General features: G+C 35.6%; 1 protein-coding gene and 1 non-coding gene across 2 annotated transcripts; both read left to right on the forward strand.

Moving 5' to 3' along the window:
- The first annotated feature begins 8,213 nt into the window (after positions 1–8,213).
- Positions 8,214–16,007, forward strand: LOC113278924. Its single transcript, XM_026527648.1, has 9 exons — positions 8,214–9,545; positions 10,759–10,888; positions 11,764–12,248; positions 12,845–12,925; positions 13,044–13,142; positions 14,097–14,210; positions 14,296–14,379; positions 14,620–14,691; positions 15,181–16,007. The coding sequence occupies exons 1-9, from the start codon at positions 9,222–9,224 to the stop codon at positions 15,436–15,438; spliced, it is 1,647 nt and encodes a 548-aa protein (XP_026383433.1). The 5' UTR covers positions 8,214–9,221; the 3' UTR covers positions 15,439–16,007.
- Positions 16,008–16,167: 160 nt separating this feature from the next.
- TRNAF-GAA lies at positions 16,168–16,240 on the forward strand. The gene has a single exon. It is a non-coding gene; the product is annotated as a tRNA-Phe (tRNA).
- The last annotated feature ends 337 nt before the right edge of the window (positions 16,241–16,577 follow it).

Genomic DNA, 16,577 nt, shown 5'->3' on the forward strand with positions numbered 1-16,577 from the left:
ATTAGAAGAGTTATTTGAATAAGTCTCTTTCCGACCCGTAACGCTCCGAGTTAGGATCTCCATACGGGTTTGACCCTGGTCCGGAATTCGGGGTGTTACAACTAGAGTCGATTCTCCTTTAACCTAGGTTTTTCCTAAAATCATTATAGGTTAACGACTTGAAGACTTCATTGGGATTCTGAAGCCAGACCCTACTAGTTTCTCTGTAGTTGCGTGTTCTGATCTTACTTGTTATACCGTGTTGAGTATTATCTTCTCTAAGATTTGCTCGAGATTTATCTCTGATAGGTAAGATATAAAAAGTAATCACAAAGCTCTTCGTCTCATTATTTGTGATTCCACAATAACTTGTTCTACTACCACATAGTTAAGTTATTGTGAGGTGATTAATATTTCTAGGATGTTTTTCGGGAATATAAGACCGGATTATTAATTGCTTCCTGTTTACCTTGATTTATCAAAAGACGGAACAAAAAATTCATAGGTATTTCTGTGGAAGACAGATTTATCTATCAGAATAAACTTTTCTGTGGGAGACAGATTTGTTTATCAAGTCTCCGACTTTGGGTCGTAGCAACTCTTAGTTGTGGGTGAGATCAGCTAAGGGAATCAAGTACGTAGAGTCCTTCTGGGATTCAAAGGCATAAGGAACGCGATTATACCTTAATCAGTGTGAGATTGGGTAGGGCTCAACTACATTCCAGTCCGAAGTTAACTTGTAGTAGGATATAGTGCGTCTTAATACAATGTGATGTCCAAAACTGGACTAGGTCCCGAGGTTTTTATGCATTTCCGGTTTCCTCGTTAACAAAACTTCTGGTGTATGTGTTATTTCTTTTCGGCATTATATTTTTATATAATTGAAATATCACAGGTTGTGCGTAGTTCAATCAATTGGTAAATATGACATTTAGTTGTTGATTGAAATTGTTTGACACTTGAACATTGGTTTTTGATATCGTTCAAGTTATTTCTCATATCAGTCGGGCTCACAGATTTCTATCTGTTCGATTGCATATTGTATTGAGAAATTGAGATATAAATCTTGGATGTTTTTCCTTGATTGATTCTGACTGTCTGGTTGATTCTATTGGAATTATATTAGAGTTAGTCCATAGACTCCATACATATTGTCGAATGAAATATTGGGTGTGGTTGTTAGACCCACGCTTTTTCAGGCTGAAATGATGACCCTTTGTGAATCATTCCAAGTTGCTGCACTAATCAAGAAGTTTTCGTCATCTTGGAAAGATTTCAAGAACTATCTTAAGCATAAGAAAAAAGAGATGAAGTTACAAAACTTGATCTTCAGGTTACAAGTAGAAGAAGAAGATCGATGTGCTGAGAAAAAAGATTGAAAATGTTTCTGAAAATACCAAGGTTAATATGGTTGAAGAAGAAACAAGTGGTAACAAGAGGAAACGTAAGCATCACAGTTGAAACAATAACAAGAATAAGTCGAACAAAAATAAAACCAATGTACAACGCTACAATTGTAGCAAGAAAGGTCATTACGCCAAAGAATGTCTCTTAAATAATGGAAACTCAAGTAAGAAGGAAAAGAAGGTTGACGATGATGATCAAGAATTGAATATGATTTGTACTCTTTCTTGTGATCTTCAAAACCTGAACTTGAGTTCTACTATTTGATCCATTGAGAAACCCATGACTTATTTATTTCAGAAGTTAATCTGGTATGCAATTCACGAGATTGGTGGGTTGATACGGGAATAACCCGACATATATGTTTTGATCGTTCCATGTTCTCTACATATGAAACTGTTGAGAATGGAGAACCTATATATATACATGGGTAATGCCGCGACGTCAGTGGTTCAAGGTAAGGGAAATTTAATACTAAAGTTCACTTCCGACAAGAAGGTTACTGTGAAAGATGTACTACATGTTCCTGACATTCACAAAAACTTGATTTTAGGAAGTTTACTAGTGAAACATGGATTCAAACTAGTTTTTTAGCGAATAACTTTGTAATGTCAAAGAACGATACCTATGTATGAAAGGGATATTTGGTTGCATGTATGTTTAAGGCCTGTGTAATGACAATAATATGTACTTAAGAACTTTGTACTATCAAAGAACAATATGTACTTAGGAAAAGAATAAGGCTTGAGGTATATTAAAGCCAATGTAATGACTTTAATGTCTGATTAATAAAATTTATTCTTTCCTTTACATTTTTAGACTCTTGTTTCGTTTGTATGAATGGTCAGGCATGTTCGTTAGCTTTTGTAAAGGGAATTGATGAATATGGAATACTGAAATATGCAAATGTTAAGTTTATATAAGATCAGAACTCGCAAACCCCACTGCGATGGTTCAGGTTGCGCAAAAGATATGGTATGCATAGTTGGAGAATATTTATGCAAATATCCTATTCCATAATGAATTTCGGTTATTCCTTAACATCCCAATAATCATGTTGTCAAATTTTCAGAATTTTTAACTCTCAAAAGTATTTTTTCCGAATTTTACAAATTGAGTTTGGTGTCTGATTTTTATTTTTATTTTGAAATATGACTTGTAAGTCTTGATTCAAAGTGGTTCTGTAGTTTTTCTATGACTCCTCTGAGTCTGTAGTAAAAAAAAAGATGCGTAGATTAATATTTCTTCTCGAAACCAAATTTGGAAATTGTCTAAATCAGAGTTGCATTGCAAAGAATAAGGAAGTTTTAGAATCACAACTTATGACTGTTGAGAAATCGCTAATGCCCAATGATAGATTCTGATTTGAAATGCTTGTAAGACAAACAGATGTTTCCAGACATTCTAAGAATCATAGGATTTGGTTGCAGTCACGTCTCATTTTATGAGATCATTTTAAAGGGTTCAAAATGGTACAGTGATCAGACTAAGAAGTCTGAATGTAAACTGACAGAAGCATATATCAATCTTAGGCTCTCTCTTGACATCATTTATGCAACATGTTGTGAAGAGAAAATAATTATGGTGCAGAGAAATAATATTATTGGGACAAATGATGAAGTCTTATTTACTGGATACCCGAGAATTATGGAGGAAAACATTTTCAGAAAACTAGTATGTCTAATATCCAGTAGTTACCCCAAGAGAGATCATTTTGCAAAAAAAGAAAGTGAAATTCCTTATGTGGTCGACAAAATATGGGGGGGTTTTAAACCAGATAGCTAGTACAACAATGGACTAATCTATTCAAGTCAAGCGGACTTTACATATTAAAATGTTTTAGGAAATTACTCTTGGAATATAGAAAACATGTTGTGCTAAATAAAGTCAACTAGTCTAAATCAAGGTAGTCAATATCGGTTGTACAGGCCGATATTACAAGTTTTTATCGGATATCGGAAAATGCCTATACGATACCAAAAATATCGGCGATACAAAGACGAAATGATATTATCGGTTGTACAGGCCGGTATAGACCGATATATCGGTTTTACTTGTACACCGATAATATTGGTTTCGTGAATAAATTTTTCATCAACATGCATCTAGTCTTTACAGATAAGTACAATGTCGATTGGAGAAGGTAAAAAGCCCTAATATATTTATAATATAAAATCAATGACTATATGGTCAGATATAAGATGGAAACCATATTACGATTTCAAGGCAAGGGAATATAAAAATAAATATGAAGGATAATAAAAAAGATTTACCGGCATAATGGGACAACAATCACAACGTTGGCTAATAAGCCATATTGTATTTTGGAAATTTGAGATATGTGTATGATTCTTATTATTTTTTAATATGATTTTATAATTATTTAAAATTATATATTAAATGATGTATCCGTAAAAACAAATATTATCACTTGTATAGGTGTATAGGACCCAACTGATACGATACCGATACACGATATTAATTACCTTGGTCTAGATATGGTTGTTTGTGGTTAATAATGATTCAAAATCATCAAAGAAAATTATGCGTTTGTGTATTAAAAATGTGTGCTGTGGAAATAAATGTTGATGGCGAGATCAATTATGTACTCCGAAGTTTGGACGCAAAGTCAAGGAGGTACCTAAAATTTCCTTGAAAATAAGATACTTGTATGGACATAGTATATACATACACGCATATTAGAAGTGAATATATTGTTCTAATCAAACAAATATTTGAGTAAAACACATAATTGAGATATTATGTTATGTCTTGACGAATACTTTAAAGACGACATATATAATATCATTAAGCAACTACTCTCAAATGTGCACACTTAAAAACAAATAGTATTTGTAAATGGTATGAAGTCTACTTACAAATTCTAGAGAGCTTATAATTGTTTCATCGAGGGGAATGAGGCATAGTAACGTAACTAAAGAATAAGTTGCAACGGTAATCCAACCTAAGAGATTGAAGATCCCATGGTCTAGGTTCAAAAGGGAAAACTAAGTTGTGGATTATTCGCCAGACAAAGACTGAAAGAAAATTTTATATATCCCATTCCTACGATGAGAGTCAGTGTTACATATTATGAGAGAGGTTAAGAACTTCTTTTAATGATTCTTACGGCTTTAAATTAAATTAATTTAAGCGGAGTATGGAAGGATACTTCTAATATAAGATCACCTGTATGAGTGTGAAATTGTGTTGCTTCCATGAGAATTACAAGGCTATGTTACTCTAGAGCACTCACGAACAACCAGATATGTTCAAGGCCGGAATGAACACAATCGAGAACAAAAAATGAAAGGAAATAAGTTGTGTGTTATTATTGGTTTACATTATACAGTTGAATAGTTCAAGACATCGCGTTCACTAATCAACTAGTACACTCAATGGATATTCACTTTGGAAGATTCAAAGCCAAAAGCTATCTCTCCAACATCTGTGATGTTCCGTATACGAACTCTTTAGTGCCTGCATTAGGGTTTAGGATAAAACTCTCATAAAGCATCTCTGTGGGACAATTTTCATTGACTGTGGGTGATTGTTGGATATGAATGACAAATCGTACGTAACTGAAAATTTGTTAGGAGAGTTAAACAAATGCTCCATAGTTATGTCTTTCCATCTATAGACACCTGACTCAATCAGACGGTAGAATTTGTACATGTTCCGACACAACCTTTGGTTAATAGACTTTTGTCCCATATGAAGAGGTACAAACAAAGATATAAAATCCCAAGTACGTCTCAGTTCTTAATCACGAAAATTTTCACCATTAGGATTCTAGAATTCAGAGAGTTTTGTTCTCCATCTTGCGTTTGTCTGCTTTCGAAGTATTCAAGTGTCGTTTTACTCAGAAAGGTAAGCGTTGTATCATGGAAAACCTTCACCATTAACTGGTCATCATATATATACATGTAGGGCTGCACATGGTTCGGTTCGGTACGGTTGTTGAAAAAAAAACAACCGAAACCGAAGTACTCGGTTTTCCAATATTGAAAACCGATGAAACCATTTAGCCTCCTAGGTTTCATTCGGTTTCAAGCCTCCCGGTTTCGGTTAACTGAATATTCTGTCAGTTTCACAAAACTGACAGACAACTTTACTAAATATAGGTTGTAAATTAACCTAGTCAAATTTATTGTTTTAAAATGTCATATACATAAACAGATGTAGCTAAAACAAAAGCAAAAGCAAAATCAAAATAGTCCAACAACAGATTCTGGAAAGATCATCTCCTGCTGCAGTTGCATCTCCAACTGAACTTGTATTAGGTGGAGGTCGAGGTGGCCGCTTATTAGAAGAAACAAAATAAGCAGCTGGATAGTCTGCAACTGAACTTGGGAAGATGTCTTGGGCAGTTGCACTTGCATCTCCACCTGAACTTGCGGTAGGTGTTAAATTAAATCCTCGGATTATCAAATTGCAAGTATGCAAACATGATAAACCGTACATGTCTCAGTTGGTATTTGAAACCATACACTCAAGTTAAACAAGCCATCTGCCCAAAAGTAAATAAAATAGAATTACAATAAGAAGTAATGTCTGTTGCCAGCAACAGAACTGGAAGAGGAAGAGTGATTCACTTATCACCAAATCACAACTGAACAACCACTTAAAATTGTGCTACTCATGTCGTTGACTAACTGATTAAGCAAGCTTTACCAAACAACACTTTTAATTACTAAAACTAGTGATAATTTGAACCCAATTTTGATAACTACTATATACATATGTATACAGGAAACAAACTTTAGATTTTCAACATACATTACTATAGTTCATACACCAGTGCCATTGATCAAGCAACATACACCATGCAAACTCAACAATAAATAAACAAAAACATAAAATACAAAACAAATGAAAATAACCAAATGTAACACATTACAGATCTCATCTTGATGGTATCAGCGTGACTCCATCCAACCTCGGATGATAGAAAACTATTAAGATGAACACCCAAAATACATCAAACAATTCACCACTTAACTTTTAAAAAACTTTCATTTCTTCCCATTAGTTTCCATCTACAAATCGAATCAAACAATTTTACTAAAAATACAGAGACAATTAAAGAAATTTAATTAAAAATAAGAAAAAATAAACGAAACCCATATTGTAAAACAGAGTTTTAAGCCCAAACTTGTTCATCTTTCTCTTATTTCTTCGCATTTATGAGTGATTTCAACCATTAACATCTGATTTCACCACCGCATCCGGTTCCGCTGCTAAAATTGTTGATTCCTTCATACACCTTCTAAACAAAAACCAAAAGAAAATACAAAATAAAAAACAGATAACCTTTAATCGACTTCAAAAACTCACTAACAAACCCATAAAAAGATTAAAACTTGCTACAATTACAATAATAAAAAAAATCAATTTGAAAAAAATAAAACCTTCAAGAATGTTTGTGGGTAGATCAGAAGGAGGAGGAGACGATTTATTTAGAGATATTTTCGAGATCGACTTTGGTGTTGTCTTTTTTCTTTCCTCCATTGTTTCAACTTAATAGAGATCAGATGAGCTCACAGAGAGAGAGAGAGAGATGTGAAGGGAGGCGCAAATGAGAAGAGAAAGATATGAGACTGAAAGTAGAATAGTTTTAGGGTAACTTATATTAAGGATCTACGGCTATTATATGTTTAAATCCTATGGCCAATACTAGTCGGTTAACCGAAGACATGTCGGTTCGGTTTTGGGAAGAAAGCGTAACTGAAACCGGGTATGTCCGTTCCCTGAAACTGACAACCTAAACCTAAACCGTTGGATTCGGTTTCATTTCGGTTCGGTTAATAATGCATCGGTTTCGGTTCACGGTTTAGGTTCGGTTTTGTGCAGCCCTATGTATAGGGTGAATTGCGTTTTAAAGAAAGAGCGATCCTCGCCTCGGTTTATTAAGTTTGCATTCTGTTTCCTTATCTTATTTACTTCTATTCTTATTGTTCTGTGTTCAATAGTGTTGTTGCATACATGATATGCTGAAGTAATTATCATGAATGTTGAATAATCTTGATTCCATGATCTTCCTACAATACTGATCAACATGTTTAATCAAATATGGAATTTGTTTAAGTTGATTTTACTATGTACAATTGAAGATTTTAAGTATGCATATAACATTTTTGTTTTATTGCTTCTGTCATTTTAATCAGTTTTCCACTTATAAGAAATGAGTATGCACTGCATATGTAATTTAGAGACTAATAACCTTGCCATGGACAATCATTGTGAATGATCTGTAGATAAAGTAACTTAGACATATAACAACTAGTTTGCGTTGATTTGTGTATCCGTAACTATGTTATAACCGACAAGACATAAGATGGAATAGATCGGGAAACATTCTCATTGGTATGAGTGGATTTATAAGGAAAATGAGAAACATTCTCACTGCAAAAACTTATAAATACAACAAAACATGGAGTAATTGGAATAAGCTTTCATAAACCCATAACTAAAACTATTAATGACAATATATGATACTCAAGCAAATAAATAGAGGTAGTAGAAATAAAAAAATATTTTAAAATTTAGACTCTGCATGTATATCGGTACAGGAAAAAAATAAAAATTTCACCTATGTAATAAATGCAAAGGGAGTATTAATAATTCTGTGCGTATCCAAAAAAAATTAATGTACGCAGGTTGTGCTATAATAGTATCTCCCAATTTACAGAGGCACCTCCAAATTGGTGTTCTATTTTTATCACCTATTTGTGGGAGATACTACATAGTGTGTCCAAAATGGGAGTCGGTTATCATTATCACCACCGTTTATCATCACGTCTCACGTGTCATTCTTGTAGGATCTTCTTCTTCACTAGCAGTCGTCATGAAGACTCTATCTCCTTCTCTCTCAGCTCACTTCCAACCTTGTAGATCTCTAAAACACTCTCAGTAACAAAATCCCACTTCAGTAAAACCAGTAATACTAATAAAAAAATTCTGTTATTGTTGTTGATTCTCTTCTCCTCCAACTCTCTCTCTCTCTCAACTACTTTCTTCCTCCCTCTTTTTTCCCTTTCTCTTTGTCTCTTCCAAACAACAACAAACCCTACAATCCTTTTGTTCCTTTTTCACGAGCATTACCTGAACAACAACAACTAAAAAGCTAGGGTTTTTACTCACATTCCCAATTCCCCATTCTCTATCTGAGACTTACCAGTTTTTAATGTTTGGGTTTCTTTTTTAATAATAATAATATCCATTTAGCTTTACCTTTTGTATTTTTCCCCCTTGTCTAAAAAATACTCAGAGAGAAAGGTACAAGACAAAATTAGCTCAAAATCTCTTGACTAGGGTTCATTTCATTTAAAAGGTAACCCCAAAGAGACAGATAATAGAGTGAAAGAGATCTTCTTGTTGTTGTGGGTTCTTATGTTTTTCATTTTCATTTCTGGGTTTTCAAGATGTGAATGAATTGGGATTTTTATTTTTGAAAGATTTTCTTTTTTAGGGTTTTCTAATTTGAGGAAGGAAAATAAGAAACCCCAACTAAAAACATTGATTGGGTTGTTTTTACCTTTATTTTTGGAGACTTACATGTGAAGCAATCGGGTTGAATAATTTGACGGAATCTCTCTCTTTTTGTTTTTTTGATTCTGGGGAATTTACTGTTTTCATGGGTTTTTATAACTTTTGATGGAATTCATTAATATTGGTATTCCTTATTGGATCTTTTGAGAGTGCACAAGAATCACCACAATAGATAGTTGAAGTGTTCATTTATGAACTACTTACTTCATTGGATGTATGGATGGAAACTAGTTTGAAGAATTTAATGTCACTGAGAAGAATTTAGTTTTTTTTTTTGTGTGTTTTTAATGATGGAAGATATTGGGTTATTCAAGCAAGTATGGAGATGGTTCTACTCACACAAACAAGTCTATTCCACTACAAGAACTACAGTTTGTTGTTTTAGAGATAAGATGATGTCGAAAATTGATCATCACTGGCCACTGCTTTGTAGTGGGTGTGTCAAATTAGGGAACTTGTTGATGATTCTATTGATGCAATGGAGGAATTGTTGTATGAGGGGTTTGAAATCGATGCTACGGCTCAGTTCAGCTGCTTTGCTACTTATCATGTGGAGCTGCTTTCTTAGTTTGACATCCATATCTTGTCTTGCTTATGTGCTTCTAACACTGGTAATTCATTATCTCTTGATACTTATGTCTTGTGTTTTTTATGCATTTGTTTCTTGCAAATTTCCTATTTTAATATATGGTTCTAGGAAAAATCCGAGATATTCAAAGGAATGATGTCACTAGAACGATGTTTGCATGTTAATTGGTGTTCTCAGAAAGCTTATCATGATTGTTTGTCTGGTTTCTTATAAGATCGTGTGCTATTCTGATTTTAAGTTTAATTTATTAAAGGCAGTCCAATTGGTAGCTATGTAGCTAATTTAGGACAAGAGTGCAATTTCTGTGACAATCTGTTAACATGCCATTTTTGTCCTTGACAAATGAAGGACCTTATGTGTATCCATTTGATGCAAAAAGATGGGTTTTCATGCAAGATTCAATTCTTTACTCACTTGCTGGAGGTTGTCCGCTCAACATTCAAACTTGTTATTCTTAAACTTTGTTGGATCACACATTGACTGAAGGGGCAGTTGGAAAAGCGCAACAGTGATGGGTTAGCATAGTTTTTCCAAACACAAGCTAGGAGCCGTATGGATGAGTTAATGGCTATATCCTGAAAACAATACAATGTGATATGCTTTTCACATGTACACCTAGTCAACAGTTTTTACAGTTCCACAGTGCGAATTTTCTTAGTGCAGGTGATGAGCTTGTAGTATCAGAGCTTCGAATTGTAAGTCCTTTATGATTTGAAGACCAGGGGTTGGGGAGGACCCTTCGGGGTTTTGGCAAGTTGTGGCTGTTTTTAGGCTTATTTGAAGTGAAGTTTACTGTGTTTGGAGTCCTTTGTCTTTTCAGAATTTAGGATATTTTTCCTTCATGGGCCTATTTAGAGTAAATCAGAGATCTCCATCACATTTCTGTTATGTCTTTTGGAATGTAAGAATGGCAGTAGAGAATAACAGGGATACCAGTGCTCCCATCTCAGTTTGATAGCATCACCTTTTTATTTCTTTGCTCGAAGGTGTCCTTTTCCTTTTCCTTTTTTGTGCCTTTGGTAAACTGACATGATAAGTGTCTAAAACAACTTCATTCTGGCTATTCCTTGTGGTAGCTTTCCCCTTTGGTAAACTGACATGATAAGCGACTAAAACAACTTCATTCTTGGTCTTCTTTGTGGTAGCTGTATCATCGCTTACATGACCTGATTTTTTTTCTTTGTCAGGGAAGAATTTCAGTATAGTGCAACTGACTATTAAATTAATTGTTTCAGGGGGCTGCTGGTGCTGGTGTTCGGTATTTGGGTTACAGTCCTGGACTGTTTATTGTTGGATTATTTGGTATTTTGATTTTGTGGATGTATGGAAACTTTTGGATAACAGGGATGCTTTTTATAGTTGGAGGTATGTAGTTACCTTCTTCAGACATATGAATAGACGACCACATCATCATTACAATTGAATCTGAATTACTTATTACTATTTTTAAGATCACACTAATGTTATCTAGTTGGTTTGAAGAGCCTAGGTTATATAGTAAAGTATATGTCTATCCTAATTACTGTTGAGGCACTGGGGCCTCTTTCTGGTTCCAAAATCTCTAGAGAGGGCTAGAGGGGAATATGTAGAATATTGCGACAAGAACAATATGGTTGATTGAAAACCACTTTTGCTTCGTGAGTGATGCTATTACAACTGTCTGCGTAATCAGGCGTTGGGTGTTGGTAAGAATTAAATGACACTTAGACCTCCATTTTAGTATGTCTTCATTTGGACACAATACCAGGAAACACAACTAATAGTGTTTGTTGTCAGCTACTACTGTTATAGTACGAAAATGTGTAGTTGAAATTTAATAATTGTGCAACCAGAATATGTGGGATTAGGAACTTAGTAAGGAATGTGGTCCCTTGCTCTTGAAAACTAAAACTAAAAGCTCCGTGGTCAACTTCAATATGTGTACCATATATCTTTTGATTATCTTGAAGAAGATTAGAACAATCAAATCCTGATATTAAGAAAGAAGAAATGTTATAGTGTTCTACCTTCTTTCTTCTGCCTGCTTGGATGTGTTGTTGCGGAGATCATCATTAACAAACACATTCCACCTCTTTTTCCTTTCCTGTGATTGGAGCCTCTAGGGGTGCCAAAAAAAAAAACTCTCTTTTAAAACCCGGTATCTTATTTTCTTTGCTGTGAATGTGACCTTTCTCATTTGGTTTTATCATCTGGTTGTTATTCTTCATTACTGAACTTGAAATTGGTTTACCACATTGCAGGCTATTTGTTTTCCCTTGATCATGCACGGTTTGTCGTCTTGATGGCAGCTGCATATGCAATTTATAGTGTTCAAGCTCGCGTTGGATGGATTGGAATTTTTCTTTCAGTAAACTTGGCGTTCCTTTCAAACGATCTCCTCAATCACTTGCTCCAAGGATGCGACACTGCGAGTGAAGGTATACACATGGAAGAAGAGAAGGAGTCGGAGTCAATTGCCGAAGATGACTTCTTAAGAGATTTTGAGTATTCTATCCCTACCGAAGAAACTGAAAATGTGCAATCATGCAAATCAACTTGCAAACCATCTACAACAGCCTCTGTGGATGTTCAGAAGGAGACTTCAACCAGTCAAGTTGTTAAATCAGATACCAGTTCAGTGGATGAGATGAAGAGGATAATGGATAGTGTGGATCATTATGAGGCTTTAGGTCTTCCACGCGTCAACTTCGATGCTGGAATCTTGAAGAAGGAGTATCGTAAAAAGGTATTGGCATTCTGGTCACATGCATGCTATATAAGATCTCTGTTTCCTTCTGAAATGTCTGGTTGGTATACTTTGATCTATTCAACTTAGGTGCATCATATATGGGAAAGAGGATAACAGTAAAAAACCCATCATGGAGTGGATTATGATAATGTGGTTATGTGTTTTAGGACATCATGCGCACCTAGGTGATATCCTTGGTAGGGGTCCAGCTCCCCCACATGTGCCAACATTCCTGGACAGTAATATCAAACCAATTCTGCAGAGAACAATAAACTACCACATTAGTTGGGGTAAAACGGCTGATTTAAGTGGATAACATTATTCTTGTCTATATCGATAACCCCAGTATGTGGTATGCTATTGTAGTCGGTGAACTGGTCTGTCCAGTGCCTGTAATATGTACTGATATATAGTGAGTTTTGGTGAGGACTCATTTTATCGCGTTGCCTCCCCCATAATGGTCCCACCGTCCCTTGATTGATGTTTATATGTATGGCAATAATGGAAGTGAACAAATAATATTTTGTTTCAGGTTTTATAGTGTTGACCATTCTCGGTTTTCTTTGTGCTTATGGGTTAGCTTCTTTTTGAAGGCAATGCTTGTGCATCCTGATAAGAATATGGGAAGTCAATTAGCATCTGAATCATTCAAAAAGCTTCAGTGTGCCTATGAGGCAAGTCTTTGTACTTTCAAACTTATATTCTGAATTTCTAGTTTTCCTTATCTAGTTATTTTATTTAGTATAATTGCCGTGTATTGTCCTCATCGCTATGCCTATTGCTTGATTTCAGGTTCTTTCAGACTTGGACAAGAAAAGGAATTATGATGAACAATTGAGGAAAGAAAGATCTAAAACTGTTTGCGAAGATTCCCATGGAAGTTCACGACAGGTACCATAAGGGCTTTCTGTTAATAATGCACGAATCGATTGATTCCTCGTTAATAACCAAATAGAAGTACGATACTGCTAAACCTACCATGTCATATGGATTTGGAGTTGTCTGTTGGCAGACTATGTCATCGTTCCTTTTGGACAGGGCACCATCTTTATCTGTTACTCATGCATATGATATATGTTTAAATTTCCTTATGGATTGAGTGAGTGCTTTTCATGCTTATTGGAGGCAACATGATCAAGAGAAAGCTAACGGCTAACTGCCTGGCTGATGTGATTACCTCGTTGGTCTACCACGTAGTTCATTTGAACTATTGCAGATATGTCTTATGAGAGGAAAGGAGAGGAGGTGGAGTATAGTTTGTTCACAATCCTCGAAATTCGAAATGTCTTGACCAAAACGAACAGTTACATTTTATGTAGATCAACCAAGAAGCACGTCTTATGTCATCTTTTGACTGATCCGCATAGTTTTAGTCTCAACACAAGAAAAACCTTGTTCCCTGGGATAAAATAGTTCCAAGCAACATGGGGGCATATCAGGAGTTCTTATTGTTATGTGAGTAAAGAAGGGATAAATGTTCTATTGATAAATGTTCTTGTTGTTTTTGCTTCTAAGCAACCCATTAGTATTCCTGAGAAGTAGAGGAAGATAATTCCTGGTAGAAAGAGTTTTGATGTCATCTTTTCAGTTTTCTACATAGGTTTTAGACTTGACACAAGGGAAACCCTATTCTGTTGGATAAAAAAATTCGAAGCAAGAGGGGGAAACTGGGTTCTCCTTATTGTATGTAAGCAAAGAAGGGAACACACACTTTTATCATTCTCTTTCCATATTTATGCGCCATTTACATATTTTAACTTTTACCTAGTTTAATATATCGACCATGTATTGGTGCTACCAGAGAACTTAGTCATTTGAGTGTATCTCCTCATTTCCTGTCAACAGGATGCTGCGGATTATAGATCTGATGAATCAAGACGAATTCACTGCACAAAATGTGGCAATTCACATGTATGGATATGCACAAACAGAACCAAGGACAAGGCTCGGTGGTGCGAGGTTAGTCATAAGTTATTTCTTATCTTTCAATTGTTTAGAGTTTAGCTATTTAACAAATGCTCTAACTGGGACTTCTTGGCATTAGGATTGCTGTGAACATCATCGAGCCAGGGATGGGGATGGATGGGTTGAGTATGGGTGCTCGCTGGTCTTTCAGAGTCCTCCAAAGGTAATTCTTGCTGTGGCTTACTTCTATTTCAGGTTTATAGTAATAGTTTATTCTTCGTTCGTTGGTTTAATTACCACTGCTTCTCAGTCAAGGTGATGGAAGTGTTCTTTCGTTTTTTCAATTTATCATTTTAGCACATTAAGTTTTATAGTCTTACATTTTTATCTGTAGGTTAGTGGAAGCTCTTCGTTTTTATTCCTGTTGGTCATTGGGTTTAAATACATCTCCTTTTCCTTTCAGGTGGAAATACCACGTGCCTTTGTCTGTGCTGAGAGCAAGATTTTTGACGTGTCAGAGTGGGCTATCTGTCAGGTCAGTGGTTCTGCAAATGCTAGTATTTGGTGTCAAATGAACGCTAGAGTTATATTATAATAATCCATTCAGTTTGCTGGTTGTAATCCTATCAGTTAGCAAAAACAGAACAGCAAAAAGAAAATACACAAGGGGTTAAAAGGGAATATATTTTTCTTGTTAGATAGACCAATTTGAAGGTGAAAAACAATCACTTTTCATGTCCCCCATGAAGGACTATAATCATATTTATTTTTACTGATAATTGAAAGGCCCTTAACTATCTGAGTGCTGAAAGTTTACTGAGTGTAGACAATGAAAGCCTGTCACTTCGCGCATAATTAGTTGTCCCTGTTCCCTCGGGTAGCCTGTAAAGTATGTCGTGAGGTTGAATACGTAATTTTTTCTCACTTCTTCAGTTAGAAATATAGACTGTCACCGGGCTCTTCCTTAGGCCTTTTTTTTGTTTTGTTTTTGTTCGTGCCATTAAAATTGGTTTTGTATGCGCAGGGGATGACCTGCAGACCAAATACCCACCGACCTAGTTTTCACGTTAACATGGTTGGTTTGGAGAAGATGAGTAGGTCAAACTCAAGCAGATTCCCATGGGATTTGGATGCACAGATGATGGAAGAGGATGAAGAAGAGTTTGAGTTATGGCTTCAGCAGGCATTGGCGTCGGGTCTTTTCTCCGAGGCATCCAAACGTAGGAAGAGTTGGAGCCCTTTCAAGTTGCCTCAAAAGAAATACTGGCGAAAATCAACATAAAGAAGGTTTTTGTTTACATGATCATGATTCAGGAGGGAGCGAAAGAGAGCACAGATTATAGGATATTCAGATTCTGTTTTCATGGCTTTCCCCAAGGAGATAAGATGGGCAGAAGGAGAGAGACAGGTGGGTACAAAGTAGATTCCAGGGATGACGCGGAAGATGAGATGAAGATTGAAGATCCCTCTACAGTGAAGGAATTGTTTTACCTTGAAGTTGTAGCGTCAGGTGGATAAGGTGTCGGCTGCCTGCAATTCTATTGTGAAACCAAAACATAAAGGTGGTGCTCGAACAGCTCTGCAAGATTGCAGTAGTTTGGTGTTTGTTTCATTTTGTCTTACTTAGGTGGTTTAGTCGAGTAATGATTTTTAGCATCTCCTCATGTCTGACTTAGTGAGTGGAGATGGAATTAGATAGTGGAAGAATGAGAGGGAGGATGCCTTCTCTCATCTTGCTTTTGTATAAAAGGTTCTGCTTGTCATAAACATTTGACTGTCACATCAATGTAAAAAGGAAGAACAATGAAGAAAGAATGAATATTAAAACAGAAAAAAAAAGTTTTAGCGAAATGTGGTTAGAGAGAAATACTATCTGTTTTTGGCATCAATCCTCTACTTGTTGAACTTGTCTATTGTCTAATGGTAATGTTTCCTCCCCGTTTAGTGAGTAAAGCATTAGATTAAAAAATGTCGACGATTAATTCAATTAAAGGAAGATCAGTATTCATCTGCGGGGATAGCTCAGTTGGGAGAGCGTCAGACTGAAGATCTGAAGGTCGCGTGTTCGATCCACGCTCACCGCATTTTTTTCCCTACTTAGCACAATGCCCTGCGTACAAGGTCAAAACTATTGTCAGCTCCTATATATCATCAAACAAGATTACAAAGATATGGTTCAAACCCCTCTCAAGAATCCGTCTTTTTTGGTGCCTCATACGCTTACAACAATCAATCTCGAATTTTTTTTTCCATATATTTGCCGAAAAGTGGACGTAAGATCCTATAACAAGGAAAGACCAAACAAACAATCAATCCATATATAAGGCACACAAAATAAATTTCCATCTTGACTTGAATACCATCAAGGATATTCATAATTCTCCATCACCGCTTTGCTCCTCCCTCTCAATGGATCTCAGC

Source organism: Papaver somniferum, chromosome 1 (genome assembly GCF_003573695.1).
Source record: "Papaver somniferum cultivar HN1 chromosome 1, ASM357369v1, whole genome shotgun sequence".
NCBI lineage: Eukaryota > Viridiplantae > Streptophyta > Magnoliopsida > Ranunculales > Papaveraceae > Papaver > Papaver somniferum.